We start from the raw sequence: 19275 nt of genomic DNA, 5'->3' as shown, positions 1-19275 counted from the left end.
TTCAAGTGGAAAAACAAAAAAAAAAAAAAAGTCGTTCCTCAATGCTCAGTCGATCACAAGTGACTACATAAAGAGGCGTTCCTGCTAAGTAGTGCACTGCACAACCACAGAGAGACAGAGCAGTGCAGACTCCTGAAAGGGATATAAGGGAATGGAAACTCACTGTTTGAAGAGACAGGGGAAGGGTGAAACACCTCAAAGCACCTGCAAAGTCATGTGGCATTTCTAAATCCAGTTCATGTCTCCACTAATAAATTATACTTATACAGTACATCTCTTTGAGAGATTTTCAGTGGGTACTCTTACAATTATGTATAAGCTAAATACAAAGCAAAATAAATAGTTTCATTTAAACTTCAGGTTTTGTTAATATTGACTTCAAGTCATATTTAGGGTCCCAGAGACCCCAATGTTGTGTGTAAAATTTGTAATTCTAATATTGAAACAGACATCTTATTTCCTCATTCAAGTTCTTTAAAATCTAAAGTTTGTCATTAAATATCAGCACTAATCAGGGGTGCGTTTCCCAAAACCATAGTTGCTAGCCTGTTAGCAACTTAGTTGGTTGGCAATGGGAAATTGCATTGCAACCAACAAAGTTGCTAACTTAGTTAGCAACTATGGTTTTGGGAAATGCACCCCAGAATAGTTAGGAAAGGATATGTGAGTTGGAATAACAGAAAAATATGATGACACACACAACACACACACACACAAATGCTTATCCACCTTTTTCTGTAATGCGGAAGTAAGCCTATGGGAGAGATTTCTGGTTCATTAGCTGCTATAGTTAAATAACAACGTGTTATTAAAGAAGAATAACAATGTATAGTAAATGGTAAAACTATTTGCACTATAAACCAGTGTGTTCATAATTACAGGGGTCATATGATGTTGCTAAAAAGAACATTATGTTGTGTATTTGGTCTAATGAAATTTGTTAATGCGTTTTAAGGATCAAAAAACACATTATTTTCCACATAATGTACATTATTGTTTCTCCTCTATGCCCCGGCTTTCTGAAACGCGTCGATTTTTACAAAGCTCATCGGTCTGAAAAGCGATGTGTGCTGTGATTGGCCAGGTATCCAATGTGTTGTGATTGGCCAAATGCCTCAAGCATGTGTTGGAAATGTTATGCCCCTCGCCATACATGAACTGTTCTGGAACAGTGTTGTAAATAAAACTTAACCATTGATTTCTAATTGTGTCCTCTTTTGGAAGGCCAAACTAAGTAGTTTAGCCTTCACAACGAAACACTGTGTCACACATGGCGGGCTAGAGTGAGCAGCGGCAACCACATGTGACCAGCACGGATTAGCTCTAGGCATGACAAAGCGGATATGGTCCTTTTCAGGAAGGTCAAACAAAGTAGTTTCGCTTTCACAATGAAACACACAGCATCTCCACAACATGGCAGCCCGGCAACAACAATACTACAGCGAGAATAAAAGTTACGCCTTCTTTCTTTGCGTGAACATTTGGGTGGCATTATGCAAATCTTCCCACAACATGACGTAGACATCTGCGTGTTAGAATAAGCCGATTTAGGTATGCATGGTTGATTCTTAACTTTTATAAAGAATATCTCTTTGGATTTGAGACTTTAGTCTTTGCAACTTTACAGATCTTTTTTATGCACCAAGAGCTTGTACCACTCCAAAGACAAACGAAAAATTTAAATCGCATCATATGACCCCTTTAAGATAATACATTAAAATAACATGGTAAGACACACCAATTTTCAATATCAAGCAGCAAAACAAACTGTTTTGTACAGCTAAAAATAGCTGGATGCTGATGAGACCGGAAGCTAGATCTATAGAATTTATAAATGGTTAGAGAGTTTGACTCCTAACCCTAAGGTTGTGGGTTCGAGTCTTGGGCCGGCAATACCACAACTGAGGTGCCCTTAAGAAAGGCACCAAACCCCCAACTGCTCCCCAGGCGCTGCAGCATAAACTGCTCCGGGTGTGTGTTCACAGTGTGTGTGTGTGTTCACTGCTGTGTTTGTGCAGTTTGGATGGGTTAAATGCAGAGCACGAATTCTGAGTATGGGTCACCATACTTGGCTGTATGTCAACTCACATTATCAGAAACTGTATGCAGAGAACAGGTTTCAGCACCACACAATGTGAACAGCTCCCACTATTGTAATTCTACACTCATTAGAAATTGGCTATATTAAGAATATATTTGTCTTATCTGACACCTGTTGAATATTTTAATTGGTTTGACACCAAGGTTTTCTTAGTTTCCCACCAAGAATTAATGAAGTATTGTCATATCAAAGAAAAGAAATTGGGTTATCACTTTTATGGTGTACATCTATCTATCTATCTATCTATCTATCTATCTATCTATCTATCTATCTATCTATCTATCTATCTATCTATCTATCTATCTATCTATCTGTAATTTAAAATACTGTCAAACTTGCTATTACTCGAAGTCTGAATAAACACTGTAAAATATTTTGTGTGGTACCATCAATGACAGAATTAACCTCTGATATAGATTTTTTTTTTTTTTTTTTTTTTTTTTTTTTTAATCCCTAGAGGGGAATTGAGAAAACAAAGTACTTAATTTGTGTTATACCAATTACAACTATCTTTATTTATTATTATTAACTAGTTTTAAATGTCAGATCTCTCTCTCTTTCTCTCTCTCTCTCTCCTCTATATCTCTATATCTCTATATCTCTATATCTCTATAATATATCCTATATATATATATATATATATATATATATATATATATCCAGTCATTGCAAGTGACTAAGATTCCTAACATAGCCACTTTGTAAAGACTTTAAATAGTGTGGGTGGGAGCTGTCCAGATCCTTTGGTGCTGAAAAGTTCCACAAATACATCCTCTGCTCTGAGTTTTTGCAGACATGTTTTTTTTTTTTTTTTAAGTTTTATTTAAACACACGCGGGCACGCATGCACACGCACCCGAGTGTAGAACCTATTAACCATACGTCACGAATAATTGCAGCATACGAGACTGATGGATTAAATAAAAGATAAAGGAAAAAAAAAACAACATTCTTAATAAAAAAAAACCTATGCACCAAAATAAAAAACGGCGTCTACATGTCTGCTCTCCAGCTTGACGCATCAAAAGGAGAACCTTCCAGTTGTAATCAAGGAAGACGTATGCAATGAAGAGATTAAACAGGTTCCTTAATTATAACGGGAGTGTGTTGGATTTTTTTCGCGTCGTCGCTCGAATGCAGTGTAAGTAAAAGTTGAGGCTGCACGAAGTTTCATTTCATGTATCGGTCTGCGCTACTTCAGAGCTCTCTAGATTTTTCCATTTCATCTGCTCACAGGTCTTAATGTTCTTCATCGTCTCTTGATCGGGACTTCGATCCCTTCTTAGCGAATATTTGCCAAATCCAGACGCTTTGCGATGGGATCCTTTCTCTGGGAGTCTGAGAGAAATCAAACACGTCCTCACAGACCAACTGAGCAGCTCTTTAACTAGTTCTCACGGCTTTGCGACATAAATAATTTAATCTTTACCGAGTATATTTTCCCTTCTCTATACAGAGGTTTGACGTGGCGGAAACTGTGCAGTCGTCAGTTTAATATTTATGACAAAATCTGAATTCACGCGCCTTTTTTGGATTATACGTTTCCCAGGATACTGAACACTCAATCGATCAAACGTCAACTAGATACTTTATTTCGATTTACTGGACTTTAAACTACTGAGGGGCTTTGGAAATGAGCGGTCCGTTTTCAAAATGTCTTTTTTAAGAATCACTCGTGGAGAGAGACGTTTCCTCAGAGGACGGGAGGGTTTGTAACGCTGAATTTATCTCCGATTTCACGACACACGTTTCCATGGCTCCGGCGGTCAGATCGATTAAGCGTAAGGATGCGATTAACTGGCCGAGGATGTCGACAACTTTCTGGGCTGTGCTGCTGTTGACGGCGCTTCTCATCGTATACTGCGGTGAGTTTGCGGTGTGTGCGATGCGCCTTCTACGTGTGTAAAGGATGTGTAACACTTCACTGATGTGACCTTAAGGATAATGTATAGTGTCTGTCGTGTCACTCACACACACACACACACACACCTACAAACAAAATCATGAATCCTCCAGGAGAGATGAGCTCATGAAAACGGAATTGCCAAAGCATATCCTAGACCACACATATATCTTTAACTTGCTACTCAAGGGCAGGGAACGTGTATTTATTATCTAGAAATATACCTGCTGGGTCGTATTATACTATGGTGCAGTATTGAACTTAACAGAAATTACTAAAATAAAAAAAAAATAAAAATAAAAAAATAAAGGATTGCTTCACCTGATTGCAAGGTTAAGATTTAATAAATAAATAAATCCACAAGCAGTCATAAATGCATTATTCAAACACAGAGACATGCAAAGGCAAACTCACACAACCCCTCTCATTAACACACAAACACGATTGATATCTTGAAACCTCCCAGAGAAATCAGGTCTGTCCATGGTGCTTATACATAGAGAATATTTTAAACTGAACACACAAGGGCAAGGAAAGTTGTGTATACACTTCACTATTACAATCTATAACAAGATATTTATAATTGTATAATTGTTTTATAAATTTAACAGACCTTATATTATAAAGTAAAAAAATACCTTTCCTCTGAAACCACTTTACTACTACACCTAGTTGCAAAATAGTATGTAGGCCTATCCAGAGCATTTTGACATTAGTATTAAAAAATATGTAATCTGAAACCACTTTGGTTTATCTACATATACATTCTGAGCCCATTAAAAGCTCAGTTGATTTATTACTTTAGCTGAGATGGTGACTGATAGTCTTTTTACTGTGTGAATAAAACTTTGACTCTCTTAAAACAGATATATATATATATATATATATAGTATATATATATATATATATATATATATATATATATATATATATATATATATATTCAATAATTTGATAGAAGACCACATGGCTGCACCAGAAGACACACACACATACAGGTTAAAAAATAGAAATAAAATAATAATAATTAAATGCACAAGCAGACAGTCACCCATCTGAATCACACATCTGAATTGTATGTCTAGAAATGTAGCATTGTTTTTCTATCCCAGGCCTGGCTGGGTGAACTATATCTGAGAGGATGTTTAACCTGTGCCACTGTACCTGCAGTTCTCATCTGAGCTAATATGAATTCAAACATGTGCATAGATATTTTTGCATTCACTCAGTTGATCTCCTGCGATAGCATGATTTATTCTCTGCTTAGCTACAGTCAATGTTTTGGATGTTTGTTGTGGTTAGCAGTCTATTCTTTTTTTATTTGGGTGTTTGTTTCTCTGTGTCTATCTGAGCAAATCAGCTTCTGCAGCTCTGCCCCGACCTGCTTGTTGTCTGTGATATTAATCTTCATCTAGATGGGCTGCCCACCACATGACATCTATGTCTGAATTACTGTCAAGACCCCAGACTGGCACCTCACAGCTCGAGCTGGTATTACTTGCAGAGGAGATTGAAAACCTAAACGCAGGGACACAAACCAAGTTCTGATAGTTGATTTGTTTATTTATATTGAGCCTTGTGTGATGAATGCACAAACACAACCAAAATTAGGTCTGCATTCCCACTAGTGAGTCACGCAGTCGCTGCCTCTCTATATTAGCATCTCACAGCAAAATACCGTCAAAGTATCAGCTACAAATGTCATCCTTGTACAGAAGATTGTGTTTGTTTCAGAGAGCAACAGAGAGGGGAAATATATGTATAACAAAGGTAATCGATATCAAAATCATACTCACAAATTACTGCAGCTATACAAATTAATATCAAGCACTATATGATGACAAAGACTGTTTTTTAATGACTGTTTAATGAATGATATGGGGAGGGCTTTGTTCTGTCCGCTGGCTCCCTCCTCTGGATGCTACTTGACATACGTTTGTTCTTTGTTAGAGCCACAGATGCATTGTTTAAACTTGTGTTTCAAAAGGTGTAGAGAGTAAAAAAAAAAAAGAAAAATGAATAATTTAATTATTTTAGAAGACTCTTACTTAATACCTAGTTTAACATGTATTAAAAATGAATTAATATAAAATGTATTATTTATAATTCAATAGAATTTCTAATACAAATATCACTATTAATATGTCAAACTAAAATTGAGAGTTTACCCAAGTATTAACCTTTTTTTCATACCATTTGTTTTAAGGGGAAGAATAAAACATAGTAATGCTAGTTGTTAATGAGAGGTGTACTTTTCTAAGCAGTTAGATTATAATTTTAGAATGTTATAATTTTCACCTGGCAAATGATACCCCATGTGAAAAAATAAAACAAAATAAAATGAAATGAAATAAATAAATAAAAAATCACAAAGAGTTACACATAAGTAGGGCCCTGAGCAATAACTAGAGACCAAGATATTATTGCGACCCGCGCTTTTGACCTGGTCTAGTAAGCACCCGCCTTGCAAAACCCTAATAACTTCCCAGAATACTCTAGCAACCACATAGCCACACACCAAAGGCCACCCAGATTACGTTTTCATTATTACAGTGAATTCTGCACAGGGAAACATCATTATTTTTTCTGCAAATATAAAACATATATAATTAGTTATTCTTACTTATGAAACTATATTTTTGATATTTTGCATACTACTACTACTAATAATAACAATCGCCATATTCTAAGTACAGTATGTAACTACAGTATATAATATTTATATTGGGTGCTATTTATACTGCTATTTGTATAATATTACATCACGTGCACTCTATATTTGTTTTCTAACTGCTTGTTTATCTTAAAAAATAGCTTTAACTAACACTAGCTTTCTATATTCTTTTTTTCTGTTCTATCTGCTTGTGTGTTTGTATGTGTGTGTGTGTGTGTGTGTGTGTGTGTGTATATATATATATATATATATATAATCCAAAAATAATCAGTTTTTATAATAAATATTTGAAAATCAAAATCTTGATTTGAGTTTTCAATGTTACAATCTATTTCCACTTTCTTGATTATGAAAACACATTTTTACTCAAATTAATCAAAATGGATTTATATATATATCTTTGCTACATGTACTGCGTTGGGCTAACCGATACTTGTCATAGCACTTGCATATCATTGCTCTTTTGTTGGTTTTATTGCTTTTATTGTCCTCATTTGTAAGTCGCTTTGGATAAAATTGTCTGCTAAATGACTAAATGTACATGTAATATTTATACAATATTTGATATACACATTATGTGTATATCAAATATTGTATTCATATTAGTTATATAGTTAATGTATTATTGAGAGTAATAATCATAACTATAACCCTTTTCATGACATCCAGTATATTTTTATATATAGTGATAATTATGTTGGTAAGATGTCGTGTTTTTTATAATTGTGTATTTCTGCAAAACCTTAGACAGCCTGACCATCATAACAGATGGTGCCAAAAGCATATGGTGCTTTGTGTTTATGAGTGTGTGAGTGTGTGTGCTAATATTCACTGGCTACTCTATGTTCCTGTGAACAAATAAAAATAATTAAAAAAAAAGAAGACAAAGAAGAAGAAATACTAAATATTCCCTGACACAGGGAAACAGAAAACAAAAATGGAAAAGAAGAGCAGAAAAAAGGAGATGAGCCCACCATAGTCTCCTCCTCCATCACACCTCCCACAAGGTCAATTATGTGCCCTGATGAATCATACCTGCTACAGGCCCGACCCGCATTACCATAGCCCCACCCACTGAAAGCATCCCACAATGCACTGCAGCACATTCACACATCCCCCATGAAAACAGCTCATGTAGTCTGACACATTGCTCTAACATTCACAAATGCACAAATTCCTACACACTCTCAGTCTGTGGTCATTATCAAAACCATTTAAGGGTGTAAACAGAAGCCATTTTTGGTAATTAAAGATTTGTTTGATCATAAATACTGCTGGAGGTTTTGGTTAGCAAAAAAAAAAAAAAAAAATGGAAAGAAAGAAAGAGCAAGAAATTGTGTATTATATGGTACAATAAGCATTTAGTCATTATAATATTCTTGGCTAATATAAAGATTCCTGATGGCCCTTTCCACTGCATAAGCAATTTAACCACTGTCCGCATCAAAGGGTAAAGACGTGGGCTTGTGGAATTGTCAAGTTTTCTTTCTGGCCTAGCAAGCACATCACGAAGCTCTTACAGAAACGAAGGCATCTTTATGGATGAATATTTTATCAGCTCCAAGGACTTAGAGGGTTTTTTGTCCATAGTCGTTACTTTTGTGCAGGGATCTTTGCAAAGTTAAAATGCATGTAACACATTATGAAACTTTAAAATTTTGATAAACATTGTTGAACGACGGGAACTATATCATACTGAAGCTGTATCATACTCCTGAGTATGGTTTCATGAAATTAATCTATTTGTTTTTACATGTAGTGTGTGGGATACTATACAGTAGTTAGTTCCAGACTGCTTATTTGAATGGATAACAGAGAATGTTTCATTGTCTGTGTTCACTTCAAAATAACATAACATAACATTCCATACAAAACAAATTAAATTAATAATTAAATTAAAATCAAAATAACAAAATTACTTTAATCTAATCTTCTTAACAAAATGAACAAAATAAAAAGTGGAAAAACAAAGATTTGATGGCTAGCAGAAAACTTTCCAGATGTGATGGTAAATTGAGCCTGTGTTAAGAAAAGAGCAGATTAGCATCTAGTTTGGCTAACAACTGTCCTTTTTGCTCAGTACTGGTTCATGAGAATGAATGAATGAATGAATGAATGAATGAATGAATGAATGAATGCGTAGTGTTTATTAATGACTTGCCCCGGTTGCCTGACATCTCCTCCAGGCTCTCATAAATTTGATCACTAATTGCTGTTTAAATCTGCGTCTTACACCATAAATTAATTTAAATTTGGTATTATTTTTAATAGGCACAGTAGCATGCATAAAACATCACTTTTGACATTTCAGACAATTCTCCACTTAATTTAACATGACATCCGCTAACAAAACAACTCCATCTCCATTTTTTCTTATCGTAACGATGAGGGTGTGAATTTTAATGATCAGTTGTAACCTCAAACACACACACACTGCTTTAGGTGCGTAGAAAGACAGGAAAGAGTATTAACATACTAGCGGCGGGCTGATAAAATGACTCCACTTCTTTATTATTGAGGAAACCAATTGCTTGAAAGAAAATGCCACCCTGGCGTTTTGAATTCCTGGAGGGCTCCGTCAACGCGTGGTCGCTCACGGGCTGTGACAGAAAATGTCTGGGGTGGAAACACTGTTGAGAAGTGGATGAAAGATAAAAAAGAAGGAAGAGAGAGAAGCAAAAATTAACACCCAACTATTAGAAAAAATTGTAATAACATGCAAAGATCAAACATGGGAATAACATGTTACACTAATTGAACTTTCCACAAATAGGGTACACTCTAGTGTCCCTAGTGTAATTTTTTAAAATCTGTAGAGGCAACCTATTGACCTTCTTTAACATATCCAAAAAATAAATAATACAACATTATAATTTTAATGTCATTTAAGGTAAAAAAACAAAACAAAAAAACAATTAGTCATTGCCACAACCCTGTTTAAGTAAGACAAGCCCTACCACATGATTTCAGGAAATAATAAAAATAATATTAATATTAATATTAATAATAATAATAATAATAATAATAATAATAATAATTAGTGTTCGTAAGTTTATCTACTCAAGTCTTTTACCAAAATTATTTTAGATTTTTATGTGAAAAAATATATATATATGGGGGGGGGGCGGGGAATTTGAAAAAAAGTTTACTTTTTACCATTTGCAAATCAGAGTTAAAATTAAAATTAAATTAATGCATTTAGCAGACGCTTTTATCCAAAGCAACTTACAGTGCATTCAGGCTATCAGTTTTTACCTATCACTTGTTCCCGGGGATCGAACCCCCAACATTGCGCTTCGAGCTAAAGGAGCACTATTGTTTACATGCAAACAAAAAAATTTTATATCCTAAATCAAACAACATAATAATAACACTGACATCCTGAGGCAAACAACATCCTGATGACACTGACCATATATGTTGGACAAAAAAAAAAAAAAAAAAAAAGAAAAAAAACCTTCCTATTACAGTCAGAAAAGACTTGACAAAATGGAGAAAAAAACGCAAATGTTATAAAAAGGCAGGTGCATTTATCTTGAAGTCATATAGTTACTTACGTGTCTGAAGGAAAGAGAGGGTTACTCAACACATACATGTTTGTAAAGAGGTAATTGTGTGGAAGTCAACTGCATTCAATCAAATTTGTCTTTTGCCTAAACCTTAATAGGCTGCCAGACTGTGATGCATGGTTGAGCCTGACAAAAAAAATTATAAACATCAATAAAAAGCTATCCAGTAACAACACATCAAAAATGCTACTGTATATGAATGGGATGTAGTAAGATCACAGGAACAGTATCTTGACATATCTGACATTCAATTTAAGAAAATCTTTGAAAATAAGATGCAAGCACATGCACTTAACAACACTGGGAAATACAGTAAGAATGACAGATGGCAATATTGCATTGATGTCTAATAATATACAGACACTTGTGATCTCATTGCAATTTTGTATTGTTGTTCAAGGCTGCAGCATTCTTGGCAGTTGTAAACAACCTACAGTTAAGCTTGGCTTTATTGCTTTGCAGAAGGATTGTGCATGATGATGATGATACTATACAATGATAAAATACACATTTAATATTATTAATATAGTACTGATCAGATCAAGTAAATTTGTACAGTAGCTAAATAAAAAAAAAATAATAATATCTTAATTTTCCCTGATTTTTCTTTTTTAAAATCTGATAAAATTCTAAAATTCTAAATTTGATTGCAAGCAGCAGTTGTGCATGGATTTCCATATTCTAGATCAGCGTGCAGCACGTCTCAGTGGAAAATTGTGTTCATTGATCATTACTTGATGTATTCAGTGATTACTAATTAGCAACATTTACATACTACAAACAACATGATTACACATTCAAAGCCCATCTTCATCGGAGTTACAGGGTTTGTTACTTTCATGCTACTTTTTATAAAACCCTATCACAACAAACAACAGCCTACTGTACAGTATGTTGACTAAGAATCAACTGCATCTGTTCAACAGTCCATCTAGCAGGTGTTGACTCAAATAATCCTGCCACTATGTCCATTTTCATACTCTGAAGACTTTGTTTCTTTATGCACACACACACACACACACACACACACATATATATATATATATATATATATTTGGCAAAGGATGGTTGCGGCAGGATTCACGCAAAGCGCAGTTTTCATGAACGGAGCTGATGATTGACGTCTCCATTCACAGTCAGTAAATACTGCATGTGCTGTGAGTTTCACCTGCTTATTTTATGACTCCTCCGTATTCTGTTTAAGTTGCATACATTTTGTTCTTGCATTTGTGTTACGTTTGTAGCAATATACTAATATAACTAAAATAACTATTTAACTATACAGTATTTTATTATTGTGTGTATCAAAATCAAATGATTGCGACACTTTTTGTCATTTAAATGGCTTGTAAAAGTTTCCCAATCAACCTGAATTCACCCTACTTTTTGAAATCATAATTGCATTACAGTATGTTGTTTTAAACCCCAAATACTTTACTTATAACTTCATTATATTTTACTTATAACGTCATTATAATTCTTTATCAATAATTATTTAGTTGTTCATAATGTTCATTGAAAAAATAAAAGAATAATAATAAAAAAATGAAAGTAGTTTCAGAGTAGCTTCCCCAACACTGTAGATAGATAGATAGATAGATAGATAGATAGATTAAACATTTGCTGTAAGTACTGTAATTTTAATTAACTACATGAACTTACAATATGCTTAGGGTTAGGATTAGGGTTTGGCTTAGGGTTACTTGCATGTAACTATGCATAATTTATTAGAATTGGAATAGAAAGTACATGTAACATGCGTAATAAGGACACCTTAAAATAAAATGTTACCTATAGGATAATATTTGGGTTTGTTTAAAAAAAAATACTGATTGACTTTACATCTTCCCACTTATTAAACCACTACCAATTAATAACAAAATATTTACATAATTTAACATAATTAAATATTATAATATGGCCTAGCAACAAAAGGACTGTTATATTAATCAACAACACTGTAAAATAAATAAATAAAAATAAATAAATAAATAAAAATCACCTGTTTCAAACTAAAAACCTAAGTTCAGTTGCTGCTTTCAAAATCCAAGTTAAAACAAGTTCAACACACTTTATTGTAGTAACTTTACTTAACTTAAAATTTTACCTCATTTCAACTCACTTTATTGTTGTCACTTTATTTAACTTAACATTTTAAGAAAGCAGTTTTTAAGTTGAAACAGGTGATTTGTTTATTTATTTATTTATTTATTACAGTGAATATGTAGGCTACTAACTACACTGTTAAGATATTGTTTAGGGTAGCTGCTTGTAATTATGTATAATTTACTGTTATTATTTCATTAAGTACATGTAACAAGGCCACTGTGAAATAAATGTGTAGGTAACACTTTATAGTAAAGTTAAATTTGGCATAAGGTGAGCTAACACAATTTTACAATATTTAATAATGAAGTCATTGTTAATTTATAAATATAAAGATAATTTATTTAATACTACATTTTTTATATTACTATATTTTTCTCACCATAATACTGCAGTCTTCATGAGGTATTTATGCTACAGTGACATTATGGTACCATCTGTTCTAACTTGTGTTGGTAAAAATGCCTCGAACAAGGCCCAATCCCAAATGGCACACTTGATATGAATTCATGGTCTGGTGGTCCACAAGATCCTAAGGTGTCCAATTTGTCATTTTAGGCTTCAGTGGCATACTCAAGAGTGCCTCTATTGTAGCTGCCATGCACCCTTGATGAACCCTTTTCCCAAAGCTTTCACTGAAGACTTCACAGCAGACTAATAACCAATCTAGCAGTCGATGTGGCGAAGTGTAAACTCAGAGGAGGACCAGGATGACTGAGGTTGCGTAAGTGACAGGGACTGACACTTAGACACATAGTTGTTATCAATAGAATTTGACAGTAACATGTTTCTAATGACATAGCACATGCGATTATTGGGCATTTTCATTTAGAATTAAATGATGGCTTAAAACACTGCCTAAGTACAGTATAAACCCCACTAGGGTTTGAAAAACAACTATAATAAAAAGAAATAAAAAATCAAATAATCAACATCAAAAGAGCTAGAATATCCAGTAAGGATCAGGCACACGATCAATGTCAAAAGCAGGGTGATGGAAGTGTGTGTGTGATGCTGATGCAAGACACTCAAACTGGACTGTGATGGATGCCATCAGCCAGACCAAATCAAACTACAGTCACCAACATAGACACAAGATAGACCCGATCAGACCATGGGCAGAGAAAACATGTCAGGAAGTGTATTGGCGACAGAGTGAAGATGGGAGAGAGTGTACTAATACTATGTGAAGAACTTAACGTTATAGCTGCAGCAAGGGTTTTTGGCTCAGTGGCATATTCTATCTGTTATAGAAATAAAGAAATGTTAATGTGATCTAACACACTCGTATTCAGTTACACTAAATGACACTACAGAATTGTGACTATACATAAATATTTAAAGATGGACACACTATAGTTCAGCTTTAAAGTTATTTGTGTGTTAGTCTTTTTAATTAAAATACCAAACAATGAAGCGTGAAAATGGACATCAGCAAATTGTACAAGAAACTGACTCAAAGTGGACTGAATAAAGGCATGTTTAGACCAACATGAATGTTTGGCAAGTGTTTTGTATGTTCAGACCAATGAAGAAAAAAAATTAATAAAAAAAAAAAAAAAGCAGACAAGCAGAATGTAGTCTCAGCCTCAGACACCACGCACACTCCGAATGTGGCAAAAGCCAAAATTCTAAATCTGGTTGGCTTACCTCTACAGGTTTTTTCCCCCCGTGAGCCTAGTGTGTGGTAATCTCTCCAGAGCGGTCCTTGGCCAAATTCAGCGGCAAATATCTGTCTTGGAGTAAACAGGCCTGAATAGTGGCTGCCTTGCCTTCATCTTCCTTAATCCTGCTGTCAAAAGTCACCATTTAAATAGCCAATGTTAGGTGTCTAGATTTCAGAGCCATTGTACAACATTTGCTTTTCGTACTAATTGGTCATTTTTACAGTTCATGAATCTAATTCAAAAGCAATTAAATAAAGTGGCATCCACAGTATGTAAAACGCAAAAACAGGGACAAGCAGACCACAGTTCTGTTTTCTTAAATATGGGACTCTCTATTATACGAGGGCTGGCAATCCCTAGCAACAGCGGAAATGAACCCCAGAGATATTTGTTCAACTGAAGCTGTGTAATTCCAGCATACATTCACGCTCACGAGACATGACTTTGTTAAGCCTCATTTCTAGCTTCCCGAGGCTAAGACTGTCTCTTTCCACCCTCCTCTGAACACTGCTGTGTAAAAGATTCTATTGTATTACTGTCATGCATGTGAATTATACGAGGGGCACTTGGGGGTTGCAGTAGTCATTACATTATAACAACCGATCTTGTTAAAACATGTTATATGAGCTGGTAGGAAAATTAATGCGCTCTTTAATATATTCTGTTTCAAGCCTTTCTATTGTGCTGCAACTTTTAAAATCACAAAACTTTAAATAGCTGTTAAAAGCATTGTTAGTGTTTTCATATCCATCTGCCAAGGTAAAATCATCAGTCCAGCTACTTAGAGAAGTTGCATACTTCTTCTCAACACAAAATTTGAGCTATTATTCAAGTCTGTAGGACAAACTGAATTTACTCTGCTCTAAACGACCTCATATTGATTTATCTCATACACTTTTTATAACTCTTCGGTAGGTTGTGCTATATGAAACTAATCTTCTTTCCACTGTAAACAATGTGTGTATTTTTCTTTATAGAAGTGTTTCCAACAGCTTGACAGCCAATGTGCATTGAAATCTTCTGTTATCTTAATTTAAATATGCATATGGTGTGACCATGATTTGTCAGTTCAGAAGCAATCTAATATCTCAACTAGCCTGCTCCAGAGTTTGTTCATTCATTGACAGCATTCAAAGGCACAAAGATTGCATAAATGTAATTACTTAATTAGTCAGTTGTCAGACACTGGTTGGATTTCATAGAGCTCTAGCACAAAAATGGAGGCCATGCTTTCCATGTGATTTCTTATTTAAATTTTCTTCAACCTTATAATATTTCAGTGCTTAGTAATGTAACATTGTAGCACTATTTGGGAATAGTCCCCCTTATTGAGATTATACTGTTTTTGAGAACTAAAATGCAATTCTGGTCATAGGTTTACATACCCCTTGCAGAATAAGCTAAATGTTTATAATATTAACAAGAGAGGTCATATTTTTATTTTTTAGGACTGTTCCGAATAAGGTATTTCACATAACAGATGTTCACATATACCCCAAAAGACAAAATAACTGAATTTATAAAAATAACATACTTTATTTTTGTTTATGTTTTATGATAGTTGTTCATGAATCCCTTTATTGTACTGAACAGTTCAATTGCCCACTGTTCTTCAGACAAATCCTTCAATTTCCAGCATGGGGCAGGGGGGCTGGGGGTTGTAATGCACCCTATATCATGCACCCTATATTATAGTTTTGCATCCATATGCTAGCCCTCCTATAGTTTTAAGATATATAGTTTACAAATACAGGGATAAAGGAAAATATATATGTTGACAAAATAATATCCATTATTCATCAAGATCATCTAAAAAAAAAAAAAAAAAAAAATCCAACAAAGAATACAAAAATATCTTTAAGAATGCTTGTATTTGTCACAATTTGCAACTGATAGTTGACATACTGTAAAATAAAGTTGACCTGCTCTGACCTGTAACATTCTACAATTAAATCATTTAAGCATATGTATAATGTATGTACATTTATTAAGCATGCAGTTTTTATGAGCTCACAGTAATTGAGACAAGAAATACAGTATTTTTACTTTTAACTAATACTTGTGACATTGCAAGACTAGAAAAGTCATGAATTAGAAAAGTCAAAAATGACAATGAAATATATGTAAGATTTATGTTTATATTTTCATATAAATTTTAACAATGTGGATTGACATGTACAACATGTACATGTTAAAGCATAAACTACTCAACTATACTGTTAAGTTTGAGCTGGTGTTCATTAATATTAACCCTCTGGAGTCGATTAACGCGTATACGCGTTTTGGGGTATTTTCTCCTGATAACCCCGAAAAGAACTTAAATTACACTTTCAGTTTTGATCGTACAGATAAGTGCAATACATCAATCGAATCTGTAAAGGGTCTACTTTTTTTTGTATACAGACATAATAACAACAAAACTTTGTGCACTTATAAAATAAAGATAACAAACAAGGAGTGCTGTCTGCAGCCTTTGTCTGCGCTGATCTTCAGATACAAATGCGTCATTAAAATGAACTGTAACTCAGTGAATACTCAACGAAGAGACATGAGAGAGATATCTATAGAAAGCATGACATGTCTACTTTTAAACTAAACAAGTGCTGCTGAAAACAAATATTCTGTGATAAAGTAATCCATATGAAAACAACGCGATGTCCGTTTTTCACGTCTCCCTTCATTATCTTGTAATGCGACCACGCCCCCCCGCGCCGAGCGCGCTTTTGAGATTCAAATGTTTCACTGAAGCGCGCGGCTTTTGAATACGCCCACACAACAGAAGACAACGCAGCGAGACTGTTCTTCAAGTTTTTATTATTTTACTGTTTGCTTCGCGATGAGAGGAATAAGACATAATTCACCCCAAAAAGATGTGATGTGGTTGAGATTTGAGATTTGGATTTCCTCAGAAAAAAGAATGAAGCACTTTATTCAGCAGAGATCATAAACATGAGTAAGTCTCTTTTTATTGATTTATATACTTGTACTAGTTTTCACATAACGTGTAAACATTTTACTAGTTAGACTTTTTCCAAAGAGTTTTTCCAAACTATAATTCCTGACTAAATGTATAATCAAGTGAAATATTATGAAGTTTCAATAACAATATACACTACTATACCATTCAAAAAGCTTGATGTAAATAATATAAATGTACCAATAAATGTAACTGTAACAAATGTAACAATCATTGCTGTTCTTTCAATTTATCCCCCCTAAAAAAACCTAAAAAAAAAATTCTCAGCTCTTTTCAACATTAATAATAATAATAATAATAATAATAATAATAATGATGATGATGATAATAATAACAATAAATGTTTTTTTGTAGAAAATCAGATTGTTAAAAGGATTTCTGAAGGATTGTGTCACTGGAGTAATGATGCAAAAAAATTCAGTTTGAAAGTCGCTTTGATTTTTCCTAATAAACTGTTTAACTGCACTCACAAGTGAATATTAAATTATGTTGTGGGAATAATTAAATATATTCTAAATAAACTACAAACATAAAATTATATAGATTTATTTTGTCCTCACATTCTTTCTTGTAACTCATCCCTCTCAGTGACACAGCTGACTGAATGGCTCATTATGCAGCTCATTATGCAGGTCTTTGTCTTCTCAGGTGTGAATTCATGATAGTTGACGCCTACTCGCATATGACTTTTACCACAAAAAGTGTCTTAGAAAATTTAAATCAATATATTGTTTTCTGTAAGTGAGTAAACAAGATGATTTTCACATCATTTAGAAAAAAAAAAAATTCTAGGCTACAAGCTCCAGTTCTCAAAATATCTGGGAACCAATTTTCTGTATGTGTTTTATTGCCTTATTCAAGTGATTTAACATTTTTAGTTTTTCACTAACCACGCATAACATTTTTTTTCTCAAAAACACAATCATGTACATACATGCTGCTCACATATTATTATAGCCTAGTTTGTGCTGATTACAGTGAGATTAGACTTTAGCCATTTAGATATTTATAAGAAACTGAAAAAAAGGACAAACATCATCCAAAAACTGATATGATTCTTTAGGGTCTTAAATAAAAGTAAATAACATAGATATCATAATATGGCTGTTATTTGTCATAATCTGTGTAAATCAGGGGGAGATCAGAATATGGCTGTTATTCCTTGTTAATCCTTACAACACAGAAGACAGATGTCGAAGTGGTACTTAACAAATCCATCGGCACTGTTTTAGAAATTTATGAGCAGGACGGTGAAGCATTTTGCGACCGTGGCCCAGCGTGATATGTTAAGTAACTGTTGCAAAATAATGAGTGTTGAAAGAAAATGTGAAATGGAATTTCAGGGGTTAATAACTGCCACAGAATGACTTCAGTCTCCCGTTTGTAATTACCATAATGCGATGAAGCATGCCTACCATACATTTGCTAACAAAGCCCTTTGCAGGAGCACAAATGCCAAAAAAAAGTGCAGTTATGCTTGAAGGAAGCAGAGATAAGAGCGTTGTCCACTCTTGACCTACAAGACAATGTCATTTGTCATGCATTGTCATGCACCATTAAAAAACCTTATTCAGACTTAAACTAGAAAGCAGTGCAAACCCTCACTTGTGCAGTGCCAGGGTGCATTCCACATGCAGATATTCATGTGTGCTGTGCATCGAATGCATTACCTTATGCAGAAGAAATGAAATAAACAATTGGTCAGGAGCTCAGCGGGGGCATAAAGATGGTGTCCACTGGGAGAGGTGGACCTTATAATTGTAAAGCATTTCCTCTCACACACAGCGCTGGGCCGGTAATCTAATGCACACATTATTCAGCCTGCATCTATTAAAAGACAGCTGCACGAGATTTATCGCCCAGGTTTAACTGTATTGTAAAATAGCGCATTAGGCAGATGATATCACAGTGTATGAAATGATTATGCATGCTTGCAGAAAAGAGGAAGAGGCCAGCTTAATTAAATGCAAGGTCTTGGTTATACATCACTGGCTCTCTGCTCAGCCCTTTTAACCAAAATGGCTGTTATTTTTAAAAGCAAAAAGCTCAGAGGAAGCTTTTCCACTTTGCCTGTTCTACATACCCTTCTGTTTTGTAAAATGTGTAAAGGGTGTAAAGAGGACAGGGGGTGTGGTGGGCCAAAATTTTGCTTCCATTTTTCTGATCTACTGCACACACGCATGCCAAGCAAGGCAATTATATTTCAGTCAGTATAAGTCTAAGTTTTGCAGATCTGTCGATCTGTCTAAATGGACAAATGGGAATTGTAATTGCATCAC

At 34.3% G+C, this 19275-nt stretch overlaps 1 protein-coding gene across 1 annotated transcript in view; it reads left to right on the top strand.

Moving 5' to 3' along the window:
- The first annotated feature begins 3182 nt into the window (after positions 1-3182).
- The window catches only part of tafa5a (TAFA chemokine like family member 5a), a 109519-nt gene continuing 93426 nt past the window's right edge, over positions 3183-19275 (top strand). The window contains exon 1 of the mRNA XM_042722373.1: positions 3183-3965. Coding sequence (XP_042578307.1) covers positions 3854-3965 — 112 coding nt within the window. The 5' untranslated portion in view covers positions 3183-3853. The remainder of the gene's footprint in view (positions 3966-19275) is intronic.

The sequence above is a fragment of the Cyprinus carpio genome, chromosome B4 (assembly GCF_018340385.1).
Source record: "Cyprinus carpio isolate SPL01 chromosome B4, ASM1834038v1, whole genome shotgun sequence".
Lineage (NCBI taxonomy): Eukaryota > Metazoa > Chordata > Actinopteri > Cypriniformes > Cyprinidae > Cyprinus > Cyprinus carpio.
Note: the sequence above shows the minus strand (reverse complement) of the source record. Positions and strands in the feature narration are given on the sequence as shown.